Below are 21,227 nucleotides of genomic sequence, written 5' to 3'. Positions count from 1 at the left end.
TCCCGAATCAAAGCTTTCCAAAGCATTCGGAATGCCTCAGAAAGCTTCGGGACTTAGTTTAAAGGGCCCCGCCACTGCTTCCAAGCCCTTTAAACACCATCAAAACAACCCCACCCCCACCCGCCCCCACTTACCTTGGCTCCATGGTCAGCAGTGGCTCCGGCCCTCCCCGCCGCCCGCGGGGCCATGGAGCAGCAGGAGGCGGTGCAGTGGCAGAGGAGCCAGCCGGCTCCAGGCTGCTGCATGACGCCGCCGAGCACTGCCACCGCATGGCAATGCCACCGCCACCATGCAACGCTGCCACGGCTGCTGAGCACCACCGCGCGCCACTGCCATGGCCACCGCCGAGCAGCAACGCCAACGCCGCTCAGCTGATCCCCCTCCCTCCAGCGCAAGGTAAGTGGGTGGGGGATTCAGGGGTTGCCCTGGGGGGGGGGTGGAGGGGTTGCCCCAGGGGGGTGGGAGGTGGGGGAGTCGCTTCACTATGCTCCGAATATTTACGGAGCATACCGAGGTGAGTAAAATACCATAATTCCGAAGTGGCTTGCCACTTCGGAATTATGGTATTCCCAATTTTTTTCCTGCTTTGGGTAAACCCGAAGTGGGAAACCCAAAGTGACCTGGCCCTGCACACCCCTAGTTGTGAGTGTGTAGTAAATCCTACCACCCCGAACTGAAGTCTTCCAAGGCATAGACTACACACAATGCAAAAACAAATGGTAAGTGCTCCTAAACTGCTGAGAAATTACTTCCTGAATATATCAGCATCAGGAAGGGTCTGATGAACCAGAGAAAGGATATAGGTGAAAGCAACAAAACCTTTCAGAAATATTAGAAAGGCAACAAAACTGGTAAGCAGCAAAACCAGACATTTGGTTTTGGCGCGTTTGGCTGTTGCAGCAATTGTACTTTATAGTCACATGTAGATCAGCAAGTCTAAGAAACTCTCTCTGAAGCACTGGATGGATTTGTGTAATATAGAAGACTACATTATGAGTTTAGAAAAGCAATAACTCAATGTATTGAAGAATAAAAAAACCCCAAGTCTCTGGGATTACAGAGAAAAAAAAACAAAGGCGTTGCTTCTACTGCTTGCACTAAATAAATCTCGAAGGCTTTGCATATTGTATATATGTAACTTTGACTGTACAGATACTCTTTTCCCCCCACACCCTTTGGGATGTGCAAAAACAATAACCCACATGAAGCAGGGATTTGTTGACATGTAGATGGAACAGCAGAGAAAGTTTTTATTCAAGCTTTCTTTAGCCTACTAGGTGACGGCACAGTTTGACTGGAGCTGGCCCAATCATCACTATCAAACCTCATGATTTATCATAATCATTGCCATGGAGTTTCCATTCCTGAGCTATTGCACTGTTGGGAATTCTGGCTGAGTAAAGAAGTGAGGGCAATTCTACACATAATTTGGAATAATCTCTGGCATTCAGGGATTTGCTGGAGCTGTTCTGTTCCATATTTTCCCTTGTCTACCCGAAAGCAGATATTTTACTGGAAATTTTACAGCAGCTCAACCATAAATTTCCATAAAGCAGCAAGGGAGCTAAAATACACAGAATAGCAATCAATAAGATCTTTAAAAACGGTTAAATTCCCAGGACACTGCTTGAACTGCCAAAAGCAGGTCAAAAAGAAAATGAGAATTTTGAAAGTAATGTTTGTTTAAAAATGTATTGTGGTCATTATTTCTTCATTATAGCCAGATTGCCAAGGCACTAAAGGGCATTTTATATATTATGGTCTCACCACAAAAATGAGGAAGCAGCTTCCCAAGGGGAATTCACTCATCAAAGATTCACTAAAACGTACACAGTACAAACAGTATAATTCTGCCACCAGTCATATAAACCCAGGTCAGAGAAAAGAAGTACAATGATGTTAAGTGGATTGCATTTTAAATATACATATTACTAAATACAGGACCAGTTGACAGTAAAGCTGACTGCATACACACACTCTGCAAGTGTGGGCCCAGTAACATAATAATAATTTTTGATTTATATACCACCCTTCAGGTCAACTTAACGACCACTCAGAGAAGTTTATAAAATGTATTATTATTCTCATGACAATCACTCTGTGAGGTGGGCAGGGCTGAGAGAGCTCCAAGAAGCTGTGACTGACCCAATATCTGACCCCCCCCAATATCTTTTCTTTGAAAAAATCAGTCACACACATATGACCTGAGTACTGTGTGGGATATATCATCATGCTTCCAGGTCTATGCAACAGAATGGAACAAAGCACCTCTTGCTTTCAGTGAGGAAAAGGAATTGCTACATTTTCAGATTTTATAACGTGTGTGTAAAGAAAAAAATAGAATATATTTTCCTACCATGACCAAGCAGCCTCTGCTCCTGACAAAAAACCTGGCTACTCTAAAATGCAGATTACCAAGTTAAAGCTAGCAAGAAGACTTCTTGCCCAGTTTTCTCCCTTTGGCTTTACAGAGCGCTCCCTTAGATGGATGAAAACCTCTTTCAAACTATAGCATGTGCTTTTATTAGAAAGTGCAACTGTAAGCAGTAGGCATGACACTCTGGTTGCATTAAAGCACTGCTACAAATACGGTGCTCAGAAGACACATTACTTTATCTAACAAGCACCAGGATCTATTTCAGCAGAGAGAGTACCAGTAGTAGTCCAGGATCTATTCCCCTGCCTTGTTCATCCTCCACAAAGCTTCCCTCTAGGGTGCCACAAAAGAACAACCTGGCAAAATGAGAAGCTGAAATGGTGGGAGAAATACAGCCCCTTTGGAACATGCAACTGCTTTATACAGTTACTTATAATCAAACTAACAGCAACTTATTCTTACATATAAATACAGTCCTACAACAGAGGGAGCCAGAATGCTTTAAACTTATCAGCAAACATTTACAACAGAACCTCAAGGTAAGGTAAGGACAGCTATAGCTCTGCAGTAGGCAAAATAAACATTTACTACAAGTTACACATAAAGTGTAACTTTTGGTTACTTTCTTCAGGAAAAAAGGCTTAATGGCCATGACTAAAACTAATGAACCATGCTTTTTGTCAAACAGAGCTGGGCCCCAGTGTATACAATATGATAAACCGTGCTTTCAGGCTTCCCTGACATTTTGGCACCTCAGAATGTTGAAACAGATAGTTCTTGCTCTTCTTCCAAGAAGTGAGGACCTGTGTACTTGGTCCACTGCTGCTATTTAACATTAAATGCAAACTTCCTGTTTCTAAAAGGAAAATGATCCAAAATTACTTTTAGTTAGTTTGTCATGGTACATTCAAATACAGCACTACCTACCAAACGCTGCTGCTTCTCACCCTTTCTTCTTTGAAGGAGTGGGAAGGACTGCCATTTCCCCCACACATGCTCCATGAAATTAACAGAAATTTCCCAGTACTTACTAGACTATGCTCATAAACTCTTATTAAGTGTCACTTCCTTCTGTTATCCAGCATATAACTAGAGGAAGAGAAGATTTACAGCTCTAAGTAGTTTGGCTCACTTGCTTTGCAGTAGATCCTGCAGGCCTCTCGATGTGTTCTGGGTGGTATGTGAAAATTCTGTTTTAGTCTGTTCTAAACTCCTCATCACGCAACTACTCTCTCCAGTCCCATAACTAATTTGTCTCAGTACCCACTGTAAGGAAAAGTGTTCGTAAACTAACCATCACTAGTTACAAGATCTTGGGCAAGGAAGGCTTATTGATGAAGAACTACATTGGTGTGACAGACCGAGAGGATATGCATTACTGTGCCTTTCATGCCTGATCCCTATTTAAGAAAAGATTTTTTTGCTACTGATTGGTAACCTTGGATCTCCCTTCAAGATGTGTTCTGAATCAAGTAAGAGTCTGTGTTGAACCTTCTTGTGCCTGTGCTAGTGTTGTTCACTAGTGTTGAAAAGTGAGATCTGGTTAATCTCATTTTGGAGATATGTGAACTTCATGACACATACTTTCCATCCCTTAATTTTGTACAACAGCTAAAATGTTAGATTTTGTTATAGGAACCTCACAATGCAAATCCCTGCCACATAAAACATATTGGGCAACCTTGGGCAAACCATAGCTTACACTAAAGCATCCTTGTGAGAGAAACTAGAACAGATGGCTTACTGAGAGGTTTTCTGAACTTTTTTATCCATCACTTCTGGCCCTATATTGCTTTGATTTATCCCTTGATTTTTGCATGCATTTTTTTGCCTTTCGTTTCCGCTTCAGTCCCGCACCCTGTTTTTTTCTTGTTCAAGACAACTTTTACCCCAATCTTTTTCTGGAAACCAATTTTGAATTGATTTCCCACCCCCCTCATGTGTGTTGTTTCTTTCAGTTTTTTTGGGCCTGCCCACTCCCACCCACCTTCAACCCAATAACTGGACTTCATCACCACCAACCGAACCTCCACCCGATCTTCCTTTCCCCTTCTCTTGGTTTTTTTTTAATTGTCATTTTCTTAACATTATATCAGCCTACCACTGTAACAATACATGCAGCAGATTCTCTGAATCCCCTGCTTGCAATTTTTTTTTTAAAAAAAGTATCCAGGCCATTCCATTGTAGAGATATGCCTTTGATTTATATCTCTGCAAGGGAAGGGGCTATTGACTTTTTAATAAAATGAAAGCTGGGAATTCAGAGAATCTGCCTCATGTATTGTTACAATGGTAGGTTGATATAATGCTAAGAAAATGGCAATTTTAAAAAAAGTCAGAGCCTTGGGAGCCCAGGGGAGAGGTGGTAGCTATTTCTGATGCCAGAAAAAGCAGTATGGTTTGAAAAGCACATACCAACTGCTGCTCCAGACTTTGTCCCAACAGAGGTCAATTTGCCCTGCTAGTGTTGGCCTCTGCATCCTAGTTCTGGGTCAGCGCAGGTGCGATTCTCCAGTTTGGACCGTGAATTGGGGGGCTTAGATATAGGTGGTAGAGCTGCTTCTCTTTTAGGCTTCTCCATGCAAAAACTTCCCTGTGTGTTAATTTTTGATCTTTTTAAAAAAATCAGCCCTTATACTGATATAATGTTATATGCAAAAAATAGAGGGGGAAGTGCTGTGACATCACTGATACCACCAATGATGATAGCACTCTCACTCAGGGTGGATTTGATTTAAATCAAACTGATTTAAATCACGATTTAAATCACTAGTCAGTAAGGCTTGATTTAAATCATAGTTTTCTACATAAAGACTAATTCTTGCTGGTATAACTTTAATATGCAAGTAGATGAAGATTGTTCACAAACTGTCATCAGAATCGGCCAGTTCTTGATATACTGCTCAAAACAGTCCACCACAGAGTTCCATCTAACATCTTGTGGGAGCGTTAGCTTGGTTCCACCCATCCTTTTCAGAGCTGCTACAGCAAAATGACTGTTACAGAAGTATTTAGCAATTTCAACATTAGTCTTTATTTCTGGAACACTTAAGTCTTTGGCTAAGAGGTGCAGCAAATGAGCACTGCAACCATATGTTATTAGCTTTGTATTCCCTTCCTGCTCTTCTAAATTTCTTCTCATCTTGGATACATTTGCAGCATTGTCTTTAAGGTCTTTTTCTCAACTCTGTTCATGTTATAACATTTTTGCTGTGAAGAAGAGGCATGTGATCTCTGCTGAGCTGACACAAATTCAGTTTTGAGAACTGCAAAACCAAGCATCTGTGATAATATCTTGTTGGCAGAGAAACTGCCCAATAATCTTACAAAAACCTCTGGAAGAGCATGACATTGTGAATGGATTAATGGAATTTATTTACCAAAAAAATTAAACATATACAGCCTTATTCTACATAATTAAAAACTAATCTTTATTTCATGATGGAATAACCTTTGGATGGTAATATATTTTCCTCAAAAAGCATTTTATTTAAAAAAATCCGATTTAAATTTTAAAAAATCCGATTTAAATTAAAAAAATCCCATTTTTTTTATTTTTTTTAAAAAAATCATTGATTTTTATCCACCCTGCTCTTACTTGAAAATCCTGGTTATTTAAGGCATGGGTAGAAAAAAAATGAGTCCATAATTGTAAAAATGCAAAAGAAGGACAGATGTGTGGAAGAACTGTGCCCAAACTGATTGCTATGCTTGGGGATCGACTGCTAAGAAAATCAGGAGGAAGTTGAACATGTGAAAAATCCCTGAATTTACGCCTTTTTGCAATTATCCATGCTTGATTTAATGCTTTCTTTTACCTGACATGCAATGTTAGCCTGTGTTTCTTATTATTTGCTGATCTTTGTTTCATGGAAAGTTAGGCTGAAGGCAAAAATGTGCAGGTGGGTTTGGCTGGGAGTAATTGTGTCCACTTGAAGGAAGTGAAAAGACAAGCTACAAGTAGATGAGTCTACTCCATTGTTTCTAGTGAGCAAAAGTTACAAAAGCAGAAGATACCCTCCCTCACCTCAGCCCTCCTTTGGTGCTATCTTGGCTACCTCTGGCCAAGATATTGATAATGTCCCTGGATCAGGCCCCACCAAGGCTCCATAATCAGCCGACAACAACCTTCAATTAAGAAGGAAAGGAGAAGTTTCACAAGGCTATCCCTAACAGAAGGCTGTTTTCCCACAAGCGCCACCCAGCTGGATCTGGCTGATTCCCATTCTGTTCCTAGAACAGAAGGTACAAACCACACGGGGCCTGAAACACGACTACCTGTCAGGATTCTACAATCTGAATGTATCAGCTGCATCTAAAGCCAGCCTAGGTATGTATGGAGGCACCCGTAAGTATGAATGTGTATAAGTGGAATGCAATGAGGTGTCTTTGGACTTTCTTAGTGTGAGCTTAATAAACATTACTTCTATATTCAAAAAGAGAAAGCCTGGCTTTCTCCCAGTGTCCCTCTCTCACCTCCAAGGAAGAAACTTGCTAGGTCAGAATGAATTCGGGCAGAAGTCTGATCACCCTTTTATCTCATTTGCACTGGACCTGGGCTCTTTTTAGCCTTAATGCTTATGAGTATATTCCTATATAAACCACCCGAGGCTTCTTGCAAAAAGATACAAAAAGGAGAGAAAATAAATGTGAACCTAAATGAATGCAATGTTTCTATGAAGTAACTGTCAAATTAAAAATTCATGCAGCGTATTGGGGACTCATTCTACAAGCTGTTTTTTTTGTAATACTTTAAAACCATTTACTTTACCTATGTGTCTCAGTTCTCCTAGCTATAAATCTTACTGAAACTATACAGGCTATTTTCGGTCCTAGTGTTCCCAAAAGTTCTGTCTCATATCAGATGCATATTCTCATCTTATACTCTATTACAAATATAGTGATAGTTCAGACTCTGCTAAATTAGCAATCAGTTGGGTTAGAGAATTGCTGTGCATCATCATGCCCTAAAATAATTAAAAAACCCTCCTAAAACCAGACTTGGACACTAAGAACAATTCCATAGATTTATATATATGCAATGTACAGCACATCACACAATGATTAAGGGCTGCTTCATCATTACTGGTTACTCAAAGACCAATCTCTGTGCAGTCCTCTGCCGATCGGTTACTCTGCAGCCACTTACCATGTATATAGTATAACACAGAGAACTCTTTGCTAAAGTAAAACATTTGGTTCCTATTGTATGGCCTGGATTCATTTAGATTTAATTTAAGCACTATAAAACTGAAAGGAATTACATATACACATAGTGAAAGTTAGAAGAGATCCATGCAAGTGGTCAAATGCAAAGCTGGGGCTTTACTGTAGAAACAAAGCAAACATGATGTAGTAATTCATTTCCCCTTGTTCATCTTTAAAAATATTACCTGTAACAGTAGGCCAACTGAGTTAAAGCAAATAAAAATGCTCTTGCTATTGCACTTATTGGGAAGGGTAGAATTTTCTCCACTTTCCAGTAACCTAGATGAATGCGCATGGAGGGGAAAGTTACTACAATGAATACACTGATATTATTCATGCATGCATAACTGGAAAGAGAAAAATCTATTACCTAGTTGCCCCACCCTTTTTCAGCAGACTTGGAGAAAAAGCAAACACCATGTATGTATTGGCACATCATGTTTTAAGTATTCCACTATCATGATCAGGACAGTGTTACAGCAACTTAAAAGTGGTTCTGATGTGATCAATATTTTGTAGTTCCATTTTCTTGGAGATGCTTAAAGCAAATTTTATGCAGCATTCCATAAAGCAAATATTAAAAAAATTAGGTAAAGTTCAAGAGTAACATGAACTTTTGAACATATATTTGGTGGCTATATTTTTTCTGCCATGGCTCTCAACCTTTCCCCCATTCACACTTTACACAACTATGCTGCAAACCAAACTAACATTTCCCTTCCAAATCCAGAGTCAACCATCTTTTAGAGTAAATCAAATGAGGACCTGTTTATCAGAATACGGAAGAATCCAGTTAAGAAAAACTCATGGCTGCAGATACCATGTTCTGGAAGATACACTGAATTTTTAACAAACAGAAAATATGTCTAATAAAGAATGGACCACTTCCCCCTTATCAACTGCTTCAAGCTGCTACCTCAAACACAGGCTTCCATTCACCTATAGCCCTGACATGCATAGCATTACCTGCAACTATTTGAAAAAACAACAACAAATAGTGTGCATATAGTACTAAAGAGCAGTATGCTTCCCATAAAAGAGGAATAACAACAACATTCAATTTATATACCACCTTTCAGGACAACTTAACACCCACTCAGAATGGTTTACAAATTATGTTATTATCCCCATATCAATAATCACCCTGTGAGGTGGGTAGGGCTGAGAGCTCCTAGAAGCTGTGACTGACCCAAGGTCACTCAGCTGGCTTCACCTGGAGGAGAGGGGAATCAAACCTGGTTCTCCAGATTAGAGTCCCACACTCTTAACCACTACACCAAACTGGCTCCCAATACCAAGAAAGTCACAAAAAACAAAGTAAAAAGAAAAAAAACCTATCTTCTCAGAGACTAGAGATACAAAAAGAGTTTCTTAGGCTGAATATAGGCAAAATCTTTCCAAACAGTTATGAAAACGCTTTGACAAAGGCAGGATAAAATGTACACATGTATCATTTGTCCAACTGTTCTCTCAAACAAATCACATTTCTGAAGCAGCGTAAAACTCTGTAATAGCTGTTTATTGAAGTGCAGTTATGCAGGAGAGCAAGAATAGACTGCCCTAGCATAGACAGTAGAAGATGGAGTCCAGTTTCAAACACTTCTTCGTATTAAAAAAATCCCCATGCAAATAGAAAACTAGCACAGCAAAAAGTTTCTACTTCCTCCCTTCACTTGCTGCACTGGTTTTCTGTTTACTGGGAGTTTTTAAACACAGCAGGGCATTTCACAATATGATCCTCCACCTGCAGTCTGACACAGTACAATCTATTCTGCAAACTCAGCATTTTACTGCCCAATTTCTTCGCTTATATAAATAAAAATCAGGCCTGAGGCAAAAAGATGACATAACAATACAGTTGATGATCAGCAACTTCTTTCAAACTTCTTTTAATTCTCTTTAAAAAGAATTATTACCTATGTCTGTTCATAATACAGTCTCTCTACTGAGTGGATTACAAGAACTCAATTCTGTGCGTTCAAGATTACCTTTTTTATCTGAACAATATCAGCAATATCAAGATATTTTCTCAACGAGAAAGAACTAACGTAGCCTTTAAAAAAATTACTCGAATGTGTCTTTATAAGAAGATGAGAAAGTATCACTAAACACTATACCTTCCTCAAAACCAAAATTTTATGAAACAAGTTCAACTCAGAGGCAGCCATTCACAAGACCTAACTCCATCACCAGCCAAGAGGTAACGAAGAATATTTAATCATCGGCATTAAAATGGAAATAACAGGGAACGAGTCAGAGACGAAAGACGCTCCCCCCCCCCCCGAGAGGGTAAAGGAGAATAAGTTTATAAACCTATCTATTACAGAAACACGACTGGGAAGAACAACCAGAGTAAGGGAATTCTCTCAGCGTAGAGAGCTAGGATAGCTATTCTCTTCGTTCCATTCCCAAAGTGTTCAGAAACAGCCTAACCACTTCCTACCTTCTCCTCATCAGACACCCGATCCTCAAAGTCCGCCATTTTGGCTTCTCTGACGCCAGCCCAGCCCCACCAGCCACACCCGAGCAAAGAGCGCTGGGAATGGAGGAGTGGCTGGGAGTGTGACGAACGCTCCTTCTGCCGGATGCCGACCGTGGCCGATCTTTCGCTGTTCCACGGAAGCCTGTAAGCGCCATATTTGTTACGGGCACGCCAACTCTTTAAAGCCAAGCCATCACCGTTGCGCTGGTAGCACCGATTGAAGCGAAAGGGTGCCATTATGGCTAAGGGCAGAATTCATGAATCGTGAGGAGCCGGCCTCTCCAGTTACGCCCTAGCCTAGCCCTCGCCTTCGCTTTAACAATACCACTGGCCCCGGCACCACAACTGAGAACGCTACCGGCGAGCAGGCGGCGTCTGAATGAATGCCTCCAGCAGTCCGCCGTTGTCCACCTTCAGGCGCAAAGCCTCTTTCAAAACTCTGTCCGCCTAAAGGCGCGCCACCTCAGAATAAAAACTGTGCCCCGCTTTCAGTCTGGACGTTTCCTATACCTATTAGAACGTCGTCCCAACGCTCGCGCTTGGCAAACGACGCTGTTATAGGCGCCGAAGCCTGCCCATAGCCTTAAAAGGAACACGTACATCGTTTCGACGTTCTTTCGGGACCCGAGTCAGCATTAGAAAGGCCAGAGGCCCCAACACACCCTCGCTCGCAGCTCTCTTGTGCCTGCGGGGCGCGCGCTTTCCACCTTCCAGAGCCGTCGGGCATGGCGGTGGCGCGCGCGGCTAGTCCCACCCTCCCGCCTCCGCTCAGCCAGCCAGGCCGCGGCAAGCGAAGGGCGGGAGTCATGGCGGAGAGTGGTCCTGTGGAGGAGGATGCGGCGCCTTCCTCCGCTGAGGCACGCCTCGCCTGTCCGGGGCGCTGGGAGCGGTTGAGGTTGGCGGCCGGGCCCTGGGCTCGCACGCTAGCCGTGTTGGCGGCTCTCGGCCTCCTCTACTGCCTCAGGGGCCCGCTTCGGTTGCGGGATAACTTGGTGGCAGGTGAGGAGCGGAGGGGCTGCTGGGCGAAGGAGGGGCGTCTGAAGGCAAAGGCACGCGGGATTTGGGAAAGTCGGGGGCAGCTGGAGCTGGCGACTCTAGGCTCACGCCTGCCCAGGTGGCTCATTCTCGTAGCCGGCGTTGTTTACCCAGAATAAGAGACGCTTGGGAAAAATATGCTTTGAGACAATACGATTTTTTAAAAACTTCTATTTATCCCGGGGCTGAGCTTTAGCAATGAGAGCCAGTTTCGGGGGGTCTGTTAACCTCTGCCTCACACTTGGTGAGAATTGGGGAGGAGTTCCATGTAAAAGGGGGTCGGAAGGAGGAAGAGTACAATCAAGAACTGGGTGCTCCTGTCGGTGTGCTCTTCTTCAGTTGTGCATGTTTTTCAGTGCTGGCAGTCTCCAGAGACGACGTTATTTATTTCTTGCCCAGTTGGGTAGAAATCTGACTGTAGAATCTCCCAGTTGGTTTCTTTTTTGCCCCTATTACGTTCTTGTTCATTCTTTTAAAAACATTGTGTAGTTATTATGTTTCATAGCGTTTTGAAATATTTTTAATTAAAGTTTTGTTGTTCTTAGTTTTTAACAAGTCCATGTTATCTGTTGCTGTTTACAAGCCCTCAGGCTGACAACATTGAGTGCTAAGAGCTGTCAAGTGCTGGGTATCCTCAAAGCAGACAGAGAGACTCTCATGTTGGCTGAGAGCTGCAAAATACATACATCCTTTTCTTTAGAAGAACACATTTGGAGCCATCGGTAGTATTCGTGTTTTGTTTTCATTAGAGATAGTAATATGCTTATAACTGTATATAAGCAAATTTCTTAATCTAGGTACAGAGTCAGTTGTTGAAAGGGATATAAATTCAGTCTTAAAGGTTTGTTTTACCAATAGACTTGCAGCTCAGCTCTGTCCAAGTCCACTGAGTGCAATAACGCTTAAGTCCTAAGTATGTGAGCATAAAATTACTAGCAGACTTTGTGGTAAAGTATCCCAAATTATCTTGACTGACGTTTCTGGCAGATACTAAAAACCATGTGTTGGGTAAGAGGAAGGAAAGTGTGTTTAACTCATCTGCCATATGGTCCCACAGAGTTCCACCATACTCCAGAGAGCTCATTATTTCCACTAAAAGTTAAATATAGTGTTAACTTGTTGCCCCTTGATTCCCCACACTATTTAATGTCTATGCCATGCATTTAATTTTGTATCTTAATTATTTCTCTCTCTTAAACTGTAATTGATTCAAAGGCCTGAGAAAGTGACAAATGGAACTGACTACAATGTATTGTCGAAGGCTTTCACAGCCGGAGAACGATGGTTGTTGTGGGTTTTCTGCGCTGTATTGCCGTGGTCTTGGCATTGTAGTTCCTGACGTTTCGCCAGCAGCTGTGGTTGGCATCTTCAGAGGTGTAGCACCAAAAGATAGAGATCTCTCAGTGTCACAGTGTGGAAAAGATGTTGGCAGGTCATTTATATCTACTCAGGAGGGGTGGGGTTGAGCTGAGTCATCCTGTAAGAGTTTCCCAGGGTGTGGAATGCTAATGGCAGGAGGCTTCACTGTATCCTGAGGAGGTTCTTTTGCATATGGATTGGTGCTTGATGTGCTAATCTTCTCTGCAGGGCTATTGTCGGGTATACAGTGTTTTGTTAGCCTGGTGTTTTTCAGAACTGGAAACCATGCTCTGTTCATTCTTAAGGTTTCTTCTTTCCTGTTGAAGTTTTCTTGTTGAAGCAAAACTTCAACAGGAAAGAAGAAACCTTAAGAATGAACAGAGGGGGACAGGGCGTCGTGAGCGTGCATGCCAGACGCGTGAAGTTCAGGCTCCTGACTCAAACTCCCTCCTGACCTATTTAAGCAGCTTTTAACCCGAGCTCTTCATAGCAAATCATGGGCAAAACAGGAGGTAATAAAAATAAGGCTTCAGAATTGACCGTACTAACAGTTAAAACCTTTTTCTCACCATCTGAATCAAAGAATGGGGCTGAGATGGAGCCACGTGCTGCAACCAAGACGGCCGCTCCCCCTGCCAGTCGGAAGGCAGCTGACAAAGAAATCCAGGTACTGGAAGCCCATATTAATCTCAAACTAGATCAACTTGAGGAGAAATTTGCTAATCGGATGGAAAAGTTGCTTAAGCCTATGAATGAGCAGCTAACCCTCATTAATGAAACTCTTCAGCAAGTTGCTAAAACAGCTGACTCAGCGTTAGACCTCAGCCTGTCTTTGCAAAAAGGCGCACGCGTAATGCAACGAAATGAATGCTGGCTTAAAAATAAAATCATGGATCTAGAGAATAAAATAAAATAAAATAATTTGAAATTCCGCGGATTTACAGAGTTGGAAGAAGGCACAGCAGATTTAACTGCGTTCTTATCAGGCTGGCTTGCTCATGAGCTGCAGTTGGAGAAGGGGGTGGCACCAACCATACTGTCTGCTTACAGGCTGGGTTCCCCTCGAAATCTGAGAGCAAATGCTAACAGAGACATTGTTGTCCGCTTTTTGGATTCCTGTACCAAAGAAAAAATCATTCAAGAAGCAAGGAAAGAGGCACGTTTTCTTTTCAAGGGAAAAAAATACAAGTCTTCCAGGACCTGTTGAATGAAACGCTGCTGCATAGGAAAGAGCTTAAGCCTGTCACCTCAACGCTAATTAAAGCGAATATCAGATACAAGTGGGTGTCATTGACTAAGCTACAGGTCGCACATCAAGGCAGAGTTCTTCATGCAGTGGATATAGTCTCTGGCCTGAAACTTCTCACCGATTTGAACTTGCCAACCCAAGATTTGATTGTCAACCCACAAGAAAACATCTCGGCTCAAAATCTTCCCACTCAAGAGAGATGGATCACGATCCCCACGAAATCATCTTCTTGAGCTAGAGATTGTTCACCAATGTCTCCTGTTTGGCTCGGCTTTTGATGCAAAGAGCTTGCAAGGAATAAGGGGGTGGGGGAGGGGGGAAGGAAAAGAGGGGGGAAATGTTGGCTTGTTTCTTTTTTGTCTGAGAACTGTCTGTTCTCTTCTGTCGCTACCCTTATCCTTTTTCTTTCTTTCTCTCGCTGCCCTTCACCCTTTCAGCTCCAGCTATTGTTTCATCTTTTTTTTGCCAATCTGCAGTCGTGGGGGGGGGGGTGGAGTGGGAGTTACCTGTTTTTCATTCTAGTTCCCAAATTTCTTAGGGACCTCCAGATATAGGGAGGTAAAGATTTCTTTTCTCCCTATTAGTTGTACAGGAAATTTCTTTCTGTGCTTCTGGAGGGGTTAGCTCTTTGGTTTCAAGGAGCTATAGTTTAGGTTAGTTATGTCTAAGTTGTTACTGGTTGGGGGGTGTTTGGGGTTAATTGGTACTGTTAATGTTTTCCCCTGGAAGGTCTGGTAATTCTTAGCTTCCTATGGTAAGCCGTGCAAGGTAAAGGAAGAAGCAATTCCTCATTCTAGAGCTGTATTTCTTTTGTCTGAGTTTATTACTTGTACTCTGCATCAGCTTAGCCTCTTCACAATGTTAAGTCATGACAGGGAAAATTAAAATTGTTACTTTCAACTGCAGAGGTTTAAATAACCCCATTAAGCTCAAACGTGTTTCCACAGCTTTAGCACAGCAGAATGCAGATATATTATTTTTACAGGAGACCCATTATAAAAAGGAAATGCCTCAGATATTGAAATCTAATAGATTTAATTTGCAGTTCCAAGCTCCCGGCTCCTCAAACGCAAGGGGGGTTGCAATTGTATTTTCAAAAAATACCAAATTTCAATGGGTAGACTCTGAAGTGGACCATAGAGGAAGGTTCATATTTATCAAAGGGAACCTGGAGGGGACAAGGGTAACCCTAGCTTCGATTTATGCGCCTAATGATAAGCAACTTGATTTTTTGCATGAAACCTTTTCCAACCTATGTATGTTTGCTGAAGGTGAGATTCTGATTCGGGGGGGGGGGACTTTAATTGTATAGCTGATTTAAATCTGGATCGCTCCCAGAGGGATGGGAGACGTTGCAAGAAAATACCATGTCAACTAAAACTACAAATGTTGTTCGATAAATTTGCTTTTAAGGATGTCTGGCGAGCTCACCATGGAGTAGAGAAAGATTTTACTAATTTTTCAGCCCGGCATCAAGTTCATACCAGAATCGATTTTATTCTGGCCTCCAGTAAACTTTATCAAAATTTATTTTCTTCTAATATTGGGAGTAAAATCTGGTCGGACCATGCCTGGGTGGAAAGTCACTTGAATTTAGACAATAAAATAAAACAAGAAACTCATTGGCTATTAAATAAATCCCTTTTATTAAACCCATCTATACATAAAGAAATAGAGAAAATACTTGAAAATTATTTTAAAGAGAACATTGCAGGGGAGGTCTCCCAGGCAACAATTTGGGATGCTATGAAGGCAATGGTCAGAGGAAAAATCATCTCTTAGCCTCCTTCTACAAGAAAGAGAGAGAAATTCAGATTGGACATTTTAAGCAAAATCCAAGCACTAGAAATTAAGCATAAAAAATTTAATAATAAAAAAGTTTACAAACAACAACTTCTGCTTGAAAGTAAGAAGTTGGAATCTCTAGAGTCCTCTAAAATCAAGAAGAACTTACTTTTCTTAAAACAGAAATTTTGGCACAGAGGTCCTGGAACACTTTGCTTGCTTGCTTGGAAAGTGAAAAAAAAAGATCTCAGCCCACCAAATTAATCTGATTAAAAAGGCAATAAGGATTATACTTCCAATAACAGGGAAATATTGGGAGTATTTTACAACTTCTACTCTAAGCTCTATAGAACCACAAACCCCTTTATATCTGATATTGACAACTTCTTAGCATCCTGCACCTCCCTAAAAAGTCTTAGGCCAGCGCATAGGGAATTCTTGGAGTCTCCCATTTCTCTCCAAGAAATCACAGAGATTATCAAGAAGCTTAAACTTAACAAAACTCCCGGCATGGATGGTTTTCCTGCTGAATTTTATAAAAGCTTCACACACAGCTTAGCAGAACCACTCAGGCTGACTTGCAATGCAATTCTTACCCAGGGCATCTTCCCTCAGTCATGGAATGAAGCCTCGGTCATTGTGATCCCCAAAAAAGGTAAAGATGTCACCCTCCCATCATCCTATCGTCCAATTTCTTTGCTGAATCAGGATGCTAAAATCTTTACAGCTATATTGGCCAACAGATTAAACAAAATCATTAATCATTACGTTCACCGTGACCAAACCGGCTTCATTCCACACAGAAACATGGCAGACAATGTGCGTAAATCTCTTAATATAATCAATCATTGCATTACCTATCAAACGGAGGCTCTCTTGTTGTCACTTGATGCAGAAAAAGCGTTTGACAGCTTGGAAACTAATTACCTTCTGAGACTCCTGTCAAAAATGGGTTTTGGCCAAACTTTTATATGATCAGTCAGCTTACTTTATGCCAACCCTACGGCCCAGTTAAAAATAAATGGTATAAATTCAAAGGATATTAAACTTACAAGAGGGACCAGGCAGGGCTGCCCCTTGTCACCACTACTCTTCGCCCTTGCCTATTAATCTCACTGATCAAGACATCCGAAAGTGGCAAACTCTTATAAATAAATTTATTTGGGCTAATAAACATCCTAGAATTAATTTTTCAACCATGAAATGTTCAACCAAAAAGGGTGGCTTGGCTATTCCAGACCTAAAATGTTATTATATGGCAGCGCAGCTAGCAAACATAGTGCTTCTTTTGCATTCCTCAGATAGTTCAGACTGGACATACGCTGTAACTGCACATATTCTTCCCCATGATATAAAGGATATAATTTGGACAGACCCTAAACACAGGCCTACCCAAACTCTTGCCAATCTATTTTTGAAATGTACTATATCTGTATGGGACAGGGTAAGAAACTATCTAGCTCCTACACCCTCACCCCTATCATCCTTCCTGGACCAATCGTGGTTTCCACCAGGTCAGGATTTAATTTCATTTCAGCAATGGAAGGTAATTAAGAAATCTAGGATCATTGACATCACCCAACATGGGGCCATCCTAACTAAGGAGCAAACAGAAGGGGATATAGAGGTTGTGGTCCCTTGGTATCAATACTTTCAATTATCTCACCTTATAGGCAGCCAACTATTTGTTTACTCCTTGAAATGGGAGTTAACAGATTTTGAATGTTTATTAAAAAAAATACAACCTCATCGTAAAGGTCTCATAGCTAGCATCTATGCTAATTTAAACTCACAGAATGATCAGTCCTCATTAAGGTACCAATTGAAATGGAATAGGGACTGCAGTATCCCCTTAACAGAGGAGCAATGGTCCACAATATGGTCTGGCAAGCCCCTAAATTCGAACGCAATCAACATCAAAATGTCTTTTTTTAAATTGTTGTCGAGATGGTACATGACTCCTCAATTGCTACACTAAATTAATCCCAATTTAACACTGCTCTGTTGGGAAAAGTGCGGTCAAATTGGTGACTATATCCATTTGTGGTGGTCTTGCCCCAAGATCCAATCATTCTGGGACTTAATTTCAAGGAAAATTAAGAAGATTACAGATTATGAACTGCTCATGACTCCAGAATCAATTTTGCTGGGTCTTTGGGAAGACCCTGCCATACCAAAGGTGCGGAAAAAATTAATATTTATGTTACTTGCTGCTGCAAAAATGCTTCTAGGAAAAAACAGATGGCCACTCCCCTCCAATTGCAGGTACAACAAGGGACCAAGTCCACGGGAAGCAAACTACAATACTCAGCAATAAATGTACAAATATTTTTTAAATTTATAAAGGTATACTCAAAGTGCAAGTGCTATAAATAGTGAAAATTCATACATATTGTAAATTCATACCCATACATTCATTCCATAATCATCACAGATTTACAAGGGAAGATACATCCATAAACATTGAACAATAGGGCTATAACTCCATAGGTATTTTCATGAATTTATATATGAGGTATTGTGCAAAACCAAACAGTCCTGAGTCCTTCCAGAAGTGACACCATTGGAAATGAAAGGCAAATTTCCAAACCACGCCCAATCTGGGGCCGGCTTCACGCTGCAGATTTCGTGACACCTTCGTCAGGAGCGTGCTGTTCACTCCATCAGGTCAGGACAGAGCACAATCCAACATAATTCCATCACCAACACTCTTGAAAGCTCATGGCACGGCAGCTATGCTTGTTCTCTTGGCGCAAGAGCCTTTACCTCCAGGAAACTGGGTACTCATTTTACCGACCTTGGAAGGATGGAAGGCTGAGTCAACCTTGAGCCGGCTACCTGAACCCGGCTTCTGCCAGGATCAAACTCAGGTAGTGAGCAGAGCTTGGGCTGCAGTACTGCAGCTTACCACTCTGTGCCATGGGGCTCCTCAGGTAGACAAATATTAAGATATAACTCTACTATCAAAAGCATTTTAAATTTTAATCTACTGTATTCTGAAAGATTTTACTGATGTTTCTATTTATTTTTGTGATACCTTCTTACTGGTATTTTTAAGTGTTGGTCACTGATTATGAATAAAATTCATTCAGCGGGCAAGGGGGACGACGGAGTCCACCTGCCCATTCACCACTCAACTGGGCTGGGAGAAGGCAGATGAATAACAACAACAACATTTGCTTTATATACCACCCTGCGGGACAACTTAATGGCCACTTAGAGCAGTTTTCAAAGTATGTTATAATTATCCCTGCAACAAACACCCTGTGAGGTGCGTGGGGTGAGAGAGCTCCTAGAAGCTGTGAATTACCCAAGATCACCTAGCTGGCTTCAAGTGAAGGAGTGGAGAATCAAACCCAGTTCTCCAAATTAGAGTTCTGCGCTCTTAACCACTACACCAAGCTGGCTCTCTTCTCTGGGCAGGGAGAAGGAGAACCATCGCATTCTCCCTGCCCAGCTGATCTGTGGGCAAGAGGGTTGGCAGAGCCATCCGGTAGCCCGCTGCCGCGCCAGGCAGCCCGGCCTGCTGCTGCGCGGCCAGCTACTGGGTGGCCCGGCCCAGCAGCCCTCTGTGGTACAGGCTGGCTGGCCGGCACCCACTGACAGGGCCCATTGTGTTATAACACAACGGGCTCTGGCACTAGTTAATATATGAAAATGTTAACTGCTTCTTATTTTCTCCATAGATTTTCCTACATCTATTTTTTCTTTGCTGTGTTTAGTGATGATGGGAGATCAGACTTTGAGCAGTATGTTCTGAAACATACTGTAGATTTGCATTCATTGTTATGTGTGTCTGTGTCGTTTATGCTTAAAATTCTGCTTTTTGAAATGTGTGAATGGTGCTATGGTTGGTGTGATTGCATAATCAGAAAACCATCAATTGTGATGAGGAAACTAAATACAAAAAGTAACAAATCTTAGTCAAATAGTGATAGTGTTGCAAGATCAAGAAAATCCAAACTGGCATTCCACATTACTATGTATGGATGTGAAAGTTGGACAGTGAAGAAATCTGACAGAAAATTGATTCATTTGAAATGTGGTACTTGAGGAGAGTTTTATGGATATCATGGACAGCCAAAAAGACAAATAAGTGGGTATTAGATCAAATCAAGCCTGAATTCTCCCTAGAAGCTAAAACGACAAAACTAAAGCTTTGGTCACATCATGAGAAGACGAGATTCTCTGGAAAAGTCAATAATGCTAGGAAAAGTGGAAGGCAGTAGCAAAAGAGGAAGACATAAAACGAGATGGCTTGACTCAATAAAAGAAGCAACATCCTCCAGTTTGCAGGATCTGAGCAAGTCTGTTAATGATGGGACGTTTTGGAGGTCTTTCCTTCATAGGGTTGCCATAGGTCGGAGGCTACTTGATGGCACATCACACACACGCACACCCTTAAAAATCTTCACTGTGTATGTACCTTATTTACATGAAACAACAACTAACATATTCATAAATAAACCATTGCTTAAATATTCAGTTCATAGAAGCAGTAGAAATCCCATACTCTGCAACATATATACAGAACCATTTGTAGACAGCAGTACTGAACTGTCAATGGTTGCACCTTGATGGGGGGCCGGCTAAAAAGCACCCGTTTCCACCGAAGTCTTTTTCAAGTGCTGTAGCCATGTAATTAATAATCTCTGTATCACTGTAAATAATGTACACACACAGACTTGTTGTAACACTTTATTACTACTTGATTAAATTTTGCTTGTTTTTGTATTTAGTTAGCTCATCATGGTAGATGATTTCCTGATTGTACTGTTTCTTTTTATGATCCTTATTTACCCTTAAGGCTGGTGTGATTGCAGACATGATCAGTTTTATAGCCATGTATGAGGGAAGGAAGGAGTATTTGAAGTTGAGGATTTCCAAGGTTTGTTTTTATAACAAACCATGATTTGTCACTAAATCTGGTTGCAGCCATTGCCTCTGTTAACACCCAGACCCAAGTTGCATCATGTTAGCACAAACTCCATAAATTGTAATGGAACTTTCCTATGAGTGTGCAAAGGCTTGTAGATGGCAAAATAGGTTTACTTTATGTTAATATTTTGTTTCTCTAAATATGGGATCTTGCATTTTACCTTATTTGAATGTTTTAGATAAAAGCTTTTTTCTATCTTTTACCTTATTTGAATGTTTTAGATAAAAGCTTGTTTCTATCTTCAGCTGTTTATACTAAATGCTTCCATTTCTTGACGTATGCTAGAATTTTAGGGCTTTATGTAAGGTGGATTCTTGCATTAGAATAACTGCTAATTCTAATTTTTCAACTATTGCCTAGCACCACTTACTAATCCTAACAGAGTCAGAGATTCCTACAGACATTTGAGCAGTGTTTCTGAATGTGTCTAGAGTTCCTTGTAATGTTCAAAGCTGTGCAGACTCTATCCACATTTACAACTGGTTCAATTTCTCTTACAAGGTGCTGCCAGTCCAGTGTAAAGGTGTTCATGTTGCTCCAGAGCTGCTGGCAAGAGCAACATAATCGTTGTTGGAGAGGCAGATACAATGATTAACAAAGCTATCTTTTTATTAACAGTGACTGTCTTCTTGAGCACGTTGACTCCGAAATTCTATGTTGCGCTTACAGGGACTTCCTCATTGATATCTGGCTTGATATTTGTAAGTAACTTCCTGTCTTTATTAATCCTTAGGTAAACCTTATTTGAATCTAAATAATTATGTTAGTCCTGTAGAACAAGAAACACTGATAA

General features: G+C 41.3%; 2 protein-coding genes across 4 annotated transcripts in view; one reads left to right on the top strand and one right to left on the bottom strand.

Annotated features, from left to right (window-relative positions):
• Positions 1 to 10,751, bottom strand: part of CAPZA1 (capping actin protein of muscle Z-line subunit alpha 1) — a 46,573-nt gene extending 35,822 nt beyond the window's left edge. The window contains exon 1 of one of the 2 annotated variants that reach the window (XM_054979879.1): positions 10,668 to 10,751. In XM_054979879.1, the coding sequence (XP_054835854.1) occupies positions 10,668 to 10,703 (36 nt within the window). In that variant the 5' untranslated portion in view covers positions 10,704 to 10,751. Of the gene's footprint in view, positions 1 to 10,028; positions 10,138 to 10,667 lie in introns of those variants that run through there. The other variant, XM_054979876.1, reaches the window with a different exon arrangement.
• Positions 10,752 to 10,792: 41 nt separating this feature from the next.
• The window catches only part of ST7L (suppression of tumorigenicity 7 like), a 118,503-nt gene continuing 108,068 nt past the window's right edge, over positions 10,793 to 21,227 (top strand). Inside the window, exons 1-2 of one of the 2 annotated variants that reach the window (XM_054980226.1) lie at positions 10,793 to 11,066; positions 21,053 to 21,135. In XM_054980226.1, coding sequence (XP_054836201.1) covers positions 10,793 to 11,066; positions 21,053 to 21,135 — 357 coding nt within the window. The remainder of the gene's footprint in view (positions 11,067 to 21,052; positions 21,136 to 21,227) is intronic. The other variant, XM_054980227.1, reaches the window with a different exon arrangement.

Source organism: Eublepharis macularius, chromosome 5, assembly GCF_028583425.1.
Source record: "Eublepharis macularius isolate TG4126 chromosome 5, MPM_Emac_v1.0, whole genome shotgun sequence".
Classification (NCBI taxonomy): domain Eukaryota; kingdom Metazoa; phylum Chordata; class Lepidosauria; order Squamata; family Eublepharidae; genus Eublepharis; species Eublepharis macularius.
This window is presented reverse-complemented; position numbering and strand designations above follow the sequence as displayed.